This window comes from Plutella xylostella, chromosome 21 (assembly GCF_932276165.1).
Source record: "Plutella xylostella chromosome 21, ilPluXylo3.1, whole genome shotgun sequence".
Taxonomy (NCBI): Eukaryota; Metazoa; Arthropoda; class Insecta; order Lepidoptera; family Plutellidae; genus Plutella; species Plutella xylostella.
The window spans coordinates 587,140-595,013 of record NC_064001.1 but is presented as its reverse complement, the minus strand read 5'-3'; the positions used below and the strand labels follow the sequence as shown (position 1 = coordinate 595,013).

General features: G+C 38.5%; 1 protein-coding gene across 1 annotated transcript; it reads left to right on the top strand.

Moving 5' to 3' along the window:
* Positions 1-1,126: 1,126 nt before the first annotated feature.
* Positions 1,127-7,092, top strand: LOC105380177. Its single transcript, XM_048628637.1, has 6 exons — positions 1,127-1,714; positions 1,995-2,301; positions 2,628-2,724; positions 5,448-5,558; positions 5,906-6,076; positions 6,983-7,092. The coding sequence occupies exons 1-6, from the start codon at positions 1,258-1,260 to the stop codon at positions 7,040-7,042; spliced, it is 1,203 nt and encodes a 400-aa protein (XP_048484594.1). The 5' UTR covers positions 1,127-1,257; the 3' UTR covers positions 7,043-7,092.
* The last annotated feature ends 782 nt before the right edge of the window (positions 7,093-7,874 follow it).

Genomic DNA, 7,874 nt, shown 5'->3' with positions numbered 1-7,874 from the left:
TCTATATGTATACGTATGTAGGAGAATAGTTTATGCTGGTATTAGCCGCAATATCCGATCATATAAGTACTACAAGGTGTTTCAAAGTGGCAGAGAACGAAGAAATGAGATTAGGTACATAATGGCTCTTTAGTTTAAAAAATAAATCTAGGCACCAGATCACCCTTTTTGATTTTCAAGACTCACACTTATCTTGTTTTTATGTATTTTAAGGTGAAATATTCATCGGCTTTTATAAGGTGGATGCAATTAACCAAGTTTTATTAAGGCAGTACAGTAAAGAACGCTAAAAGTGATAAAAGTAGTCATAGTGATACGAGTAATCCTCATTTAACCACCAATAGAGGTACTAAGTACTGATATTCACTCTGATTGCGCTCATTTCAGTTACAAAAGTATTTATTAGTTAGTAAATAATTTGTAAGTCCAAATTGTTAACTAGTCAGTATTATTGCCCCATAGGGATGACTGTAGGTAAGAATTTTTACAGAAGTTATCGTAATATTCTTATTCTTCTTATCGTATCACAAAAAACACTACTGGTAAGCTAGGGTGTGTCACTGTAGTAAAAGGTCAATAGAGGTCCTTCATCATAGGTTAAGGGGGTTGATATAGGCTGAAGACGATGAAGATGATTAATTTATAGCCCATTTTCATATTTTAATGATTTTAAGTAGGATTCGTTCACTATTAGGTATTATTAATAATTATATTTGTGTGAGAATCCACCATCATGTTACGGCCGGACTTTAGGAATGGACTTCCTGGATGGAATAAATGAATTCTGAAACTGGTCCGAAACTCGCACTACATACAAAACTTATATTGCAAAAGCTACGAGTAGTTCTGAATATCGTAATGTGAAGATCTCATGCATTGCATCTATTTTCAGCTCCACAGAGGTACAAAGTATCTCTGTATTTATTGCCCTTACACTTAAATGTTTTGTTCCAAAAATGCAGGTATTTTTTTTTCTTTTAAGTTTACCGATAATAGTTAGCGACATAGGCACCAACCGTAAAACTTTAAGGGCTAATAGATATCTTTGCTAATACAATATCATAAACTAGCCCATTAAACTACTATAGCAACTATACAAAGTATCGCCGATCAAGCCATTATAACTTCAAACACCACTTAATTTACCTAAGCTCATTATAACACGAAACTTGGAAAAGACCAATATCCCCCAACCGCTCAGGCGACCACGACGTGGCTTTCCCATCTCACCGCAAAGCTAAGCTTATAAGAATAATTATGAAGGATTACCTCGTGCTACGAAGGGCATGCGAAAAAATCTACTACGCCGGCGGAGGAGACTTCTGGTTCGAAGAGGGGACAATAGGCAACGACAATCACATTTTATACAAAGCCTATACACTATCCATATTCTCCATGTGCATAGTGATGACAGTGTTGGAGATCCTGGCGGTGTTCGCGGGGGATTTCCCGGATGATGAGCATAGTGACGCGGTGACGTTCGCTCTGAGCCACACGATGGTGCTGGCTAAGATGTCGTCAGTGGTGGCGAGGAAGCGCGTGGTGCGAGCTCTGTGCCGCGACGCAGCCAGGGTCTGCGCGGCTCATGAGGATCCCCAGCTGATGGCGACTAAAGCCAGGATCATTCGAATGAATGTCGCCGCGTATTTCGCGTGCGTCTACGGCTCATGTGTCTTTTATATTTTCGAGGGCTTGCGGAAGTTGTATTTTGATGGTGAGGCAATTGAGCTTCATGTTGAATGCATACCTATATCAATTATTTTCAGCTACCGCTACACAAGTTTGGTATAGACGCTATATGTATAAACATCACTATTTCGCGATTCGCCATAAATACGACGCTGTGATTCGTAGAACGATTATGTCGACGTCAATTGTTAAACAACTTGTACTAATTTACTTGTAATGCCCGCTACAAACACTTCACTTTACACCACAAAGCACTACATTCATCCCATCCCAAAAACAAACAGCCCACCAAAAACTTTTTCCAGGGACCCACTTCGTGACAATAGTGACCTACTGGCCGAGTTTCAGCGACAACTCCGCTTCAGCCACCGCTTTCAGGATCATCTGTACCCTCGTGCTGAACCTCATGATGCTGCCGATGATCGCCTTCGACAGCCTCGCGGTGACCTTCCTCATCATCATCAAGTATAAATTCATCACGCTGAGGCAGTTCTTTGAGCGACTGGAGGGAGAGTTCTGTGACGTGGCTAGTAGAGAGTCGCTGGAAGCCGCTACGGAGCTGTTTGAGAGGCGGGTGAAAGAAGGTATTGGGATGCATCAGGAGTTGCTGAGGTACGGTAAAATGAATTAAATTAATTAAGCAGGTTTTTAAACATAAGTTAGTTAAACTGCAAAACTTTAAGGAAATTTAATTGCTAGGGAAACATCAGTATAGACTACAATATTATTTTCGAGCATTTCTGTCTAATACAACGTTCTTACGAATAGGTAGTATAAAACAGATAAAATCATGGTAAAAAGTTCGTTAAAGGATGATAGACTAGAGCATATCAGAGAGCGGATCGTTGTTTTGTTACAAGTAAATGATGTAGTCTATACTCACCTTTAAATAAATGATAGAGTATTGAAATATTATTTAAAACACGGTGTGTTTCCAGGATAACCAAGGAGCTGGACAAATCGTTCGGCATCCTGATCGCGCTGTCCGTGTGCCTCAGCTTCGTCTCAGATATCTCGCTGCTGCTGTCACTTACGGTAAATAACTATGACCGAAGGTAAATAACAACACTCACGAGCAAAGAAACAGTTTCAGTTGCAAAATTTCGACACCCAATGACCCCAATAATGCCCCCAAAATGTTTTAGTGGCTTATATTCTGATTCGCTGTTAAATATGTATACTTCAGTATTCAGTATTGCGTAATTACGCTAGTCTTTTCCGTTTAGGAAAAAATTTCACTGCTCGTTAGTGTCATTATTAATAATACTTACCTATTATTAATAGCATATACTTACTTTAAGGAGAGATATCTACATGGTGTGTACAGTAAACCGAAAGGGAATAGGACATAAACGAAGCTGAATAGGACATAATGAACCATGGCTCGGATGTATATTATTATTATTAGTTCTATAGTGTACAAAATTTGTCTTATAATATAATATAATATGTGGGGACATCTTCACACACGGCCATCCGACCCCAAGCTAGGCAGAGCCTGTGTTATGGGTATCGGACAGCTGATATATCTACACAAATACATAGATAGATACATATTAAATATAAATATCAACACCCAAGACCCGAGTACAAATATTTGTCTTTAAACAAATATCTGCCCCAGCCGGGAATCGAACCCGGGACCTTCGGCTCAGTAGTCAGGGTCACTAACCACTGCGCCATTCGGTCGTCGGTTATCGAAGTATATTTCATATTTATCCTTATTTATATAAAAAAATTAAAGTTCAAAGTGCATTATTAAAACTTTAACAACAAAGTACGGACGAATATTGTAGTTTCACTGAAATGTAACAACATAAAAGTACCGGCGGAAAATCCTTCAAGTTGCCAAATGAGACAAGTTTGCGTCAGTTAAGTAACATAGTGCTCAGTTCCAGTTTTACATTGTCCCGGAAAATGAAATAAAAATAAAATTTAGTGAACCCGCGCCACCGCCGCCGCCGCCGCCGCCGCCGACAAACAACGTCGCAAATGTAACAGTGATAAGGTGCTACTATACTACACCGAACTATACATACCATTCACTTAATTTAATATAACTTGTGGCTAAGAAGCCATTTACAAATTGATAGAGCCGCCCGGGATAGAACTCAAGATCGGTGGGTGTTGAAGCACAGCAGTTTAAAACACGTCGTGCATAATGTATCCTATCCTAACTAATATAATATTATATTATAAATATGAATGTAACTGTGTCTGTCTGTCTGGACAGACACAGTTACTCTTTCACGCCAAAACTACTGAACGGATTTGAATGAAATTTGGTATACATAAATATGGTCTAGACCCTGAGAAAGAACATAGGCTACTTTTTATCCCGGAATTCCCACGGGAAACCTTTTTAAGGCAAAGCGAAGCTCGCGGGAACAGCTAGTATTTTATTCAGGTGTTGCAAAATTGGTATACTAAGCCGAAACCTACATGTGCAGCAGGTAGTATACCATTTTTGCAACACCCTGTATATGTAGAAGAACGAGTGTGGGTGCGCGTTGTGTTTGCACGTCACGCTTTGGAACTACGTAAGTGACGTACCGACGACGGCAAATAGAATATTTTGTGGCTTGAAATTTTGTAAAGCTTGTGACAAACTGTCTCTGTTTCTTGCCCCGAAAATGTCTAACAGATTTTTAAAGTTTTTCCTGTCTCATGGCAATGTTGAACACACAAGGAAATACAGATAGTAACTCCATAGTTATACTACATTAACCTACTTACATACTTGGGTATATTTGGAGTTGGGTAATTCCCGTGTAAGGTCGTGTTTTGTTGTTGTTTTGGCTTTAGTTGTTGTTGTTTTAAGGCTATAATATTAACGATACACAAATAGGTACATTGGTTAGAGTTAAGGCAACAATAACTTTTATAATGTTGTTTTCGGCTGAACGGGATCCAAACTTCTAATTATAAAAATATTATTTTGAATTTTAAATTGTATCAAATATCAAGGTAGGAGTAAATCTCCATAAACTTTATTTATTTTAATAAGTTGTATAAAACAAACCCAGCTTTTTACGGTTTATTGAAACATCGACTGAGAAACAATAATTAAATCATTACTTATAATTTTAATAAAATTAGATAGGTACTTTGATCATGTTTTCTATTAAAAGAGTATACTCTCACTCTCTTGTAAATGAAATGTTCCCATCCCATGCTTGCTAAAACAACATGGGCCTATGTGCGAATGTGTGTTCACTTACGAAAATAGTTTCACATTATCATATCCTACGCCAAAGAAAACACACATTTGACAGAACCGTATTTCCTCAGTAGTTTTAGAACTGTGGGATGATATTATAATTATCCTAATTACAAGGCTACACCCAGTGGGGTTATCTCAAATTTAAAACAAAGTAACATTTACGAAATAATTATAAATATGTTTAGTATCAAATACAATACCAAATCGTTGCCAAATCGTTGTCAGTTACAAGAATTTAAAATAATGTTGATAATAAGTAGGTACTTTTTACGTTATATATGTACTTATTACTTCCATGTTTTAAATGGATTTCTGGCATTTTCTGTCCATTTACTTTCAAATCACGGCAAGAGAGTAAGGCAGGTACCTAGCGTAAATTTCATAATACTTTATTTAAGTAGAGTGGGATCTCCGATTCTGAATTGTTTTTACCATCCAATATTGTTTGCTTTAGGAATTTAAAATTTAATTAAAATTAACCTAACTAATTATTCAATAATTATTTAGTACATCTAATTATAATTATTATTCGTAGTTAGCTGAGCAGTTGCCGTTTACGACGTCGTTGAAGATCATTCTGTTCATAACGGCGCTTCTGTTCTTATTGGCCGAGTTTCTGTGCAACGCGGGGGAGATCACTTATCAGGTAAATTATAATATGTATTTTCTTCATTTATGTTACGCAAACTCTCACTTTCATGCAAATCGAGAGTAAAATTAGTAATAAGGTAGGTGTACCTACTGGATTGGACAGTTGATATATCTACACAGTATTTTTTTCATAATTATTTATTGACACCATATAGGTACATAGATATTATAGATACATATTATTCAAATTAAGAACCAAGACCGAGTAAAAATATAGATCTGTCAACCAATATTTGCCCCGGCCGTGTATCAAAACCTTGTGACCTTCGGCATAGTAGCCAGGGTAACTAACCACTACTTACACCATTAGGTCGTCAATTTTACCTCCCCCGTCTCCCGCAGGCGTCGCTCCTCTCCGACGCGCTATTCCACTGCGGCTGGCAGCAGCTCGGCGGCAGCGGGCGGGGGCGCCGGGCAGCCCGGCTGCTGGTCCCGGCGGCAGCGGCGGCGCAGCGCCCCGTCGTCATGAAGGCGTTTAGCATGCTGCAGCTGACTTATGCGACGTTTTTGACGGTGAGGGGGGAGTGGGATTGGAAGTTTTATGTTCTGAAGGATAAGCACGGGGTGCATTTAACTGCCAGTTTCAGTAACTATCTAACGATGGTAGTTTCTTTCATACCATGACCATGGCATATCAAAAGTTACAACCTGTCAAAATCGAATGAAAGTAACTACCAGTAATCAGTAGATAGAGTTATTGAAACTGGCAGTAAGACGTGACAAAAGTTTTGCATTGCGCAGCCTCAAGAGACAGCGCGAAGGAGAATTATTTTCACGTTTGAAATGCACCCCGTGCTAGCCCTTGTTGTCGTGTCTGTGACAAACACTCTAGTTTAGCACATAAAAAAAAATTGACCATTCAAATTTATAGGAAAGCAATTAAGTACTGATCAACCTTCAAATATGATAGCTTTAGATAGGTATGAAGTTTTTAAAGTTTAAATTCATATTTGTTATAAAACAATAACCTGTGACTAACGACCAGTAAAGATTTTACTAAGAATAACATTGAAATACTTCTTAATCGGAAATAGAGCGTGGGAGTAGCATCACACTAATAAGAGCTATAAAGAGAGCTTGCAACTTCCTACGCAATGAGTCTTGCCCGTCTTGAAAATCTTCAGAAACTTCGATACTGCCCCTTCTTTTCCGTTCGTGAGTTTGTACCTACGTACTTATAGTTTTACATGACGTAAAAGTATTGTAAAGACTTCTTGAATTTCAGGCTAATCACGTTTTTCATAATTATGCATTATGAAGTTTGAGGACAAATCGGACCATAATGCACACATGCTATCACAACACATCGCACAGTCATGTCAGACGCATTTAAAATATGTTTTTTATGAATGGTAGTAGAGGAAATCTATTTTTTTACCATAATTGTATGCAAAGATATAGTAATAAATCACATTGCAGGTGGTTCGCTCCATGTACTCCGTGTTCGCCCTCATCTCCTCACGGAAGAAGGACCATTGATGTGACGGCGACGGTGGACACACAGCCTTATTATGTCGTTATGTATGCAGTAGTATGTAGGTACCTGATTGTGGTTAGATGTTTAGCTTCTTATGTTGTAAGCAAAATTATAAGTCAACTTGGTTTGATGTGTATGTTTTTGTTGTTTTTTTTGTAGTATACAGTCGGGGCAAGGGGCAAAGAAATCTGAATATTTCTTAGAGGGACAATGCTACCTATGAGGGGTCAGGTATCTTTGTCCCAGATTGTACGTTAATAAGAAAACCCCGTAAGGTTCTTATATTATTATCAGAGATGCGGTATAGTTTAGGAATGATCACAATAAAACTTTTCCTAGTAAGAAACTAATTCGACAAAGAATTATTGAAGAACATGAAGCACAAAACTTATACAAATAGGTATAATGCAGTTGCTGAGTGAGCCACTTTAATCCGCCCATCGGCTAATTATACAAGTCATCGGGCGAAGTTGCCAAGCGTATAGTTTAGTACTAATTGGCTACAAACTTCCTCTTACGCACATGCATTCACCCCACGTCGACCCCTGCATGCACTCGCATCCTCTAGTAACTTCAACTTTATTCCTACGTCCGTAACAGCTAGTAGCACTTTCTGTGGTGGTATCCAAAGGACATACAAGAGTGAATGGCGGGGAAATCACGTGAATCGTCGACTGGGTATAAACTATAATTAGGCGCTTCCATTTACAATGGTCGGTTCAGAATAGCCCGACAGTAGTAATTGGCGTCCATGTTTGTGGATCGGATCAGAGATCCCCGCCATCGAGCCGCCTGATTGTTTGGTTATCATAAATGTTGGTTAATATGAATGGT

Coding starts and splice junctions, on each gene's coding strand:
- LOC105380177 (XM_048628637.1), top strand. CDS start 1,258: ATGAAGGATTACCTCGTGCTACGAAGGGCATGCGAAAAAATCTACTAC. Junction 2,302..2,627: donor ATGCATCAGGAGTTGCTGAG/GTACGGTAAAAT, acceptor GTGTGTTTCCAG/GATAACCAAGGAGCTGGACA. Junction 5,559..5,905: donor CGGGGGAGATCACTTATCAG/GTAAATTATAAT, acceptor CGTCTCCCGCAG/GCGTCGCTCCTCTCCGACGC.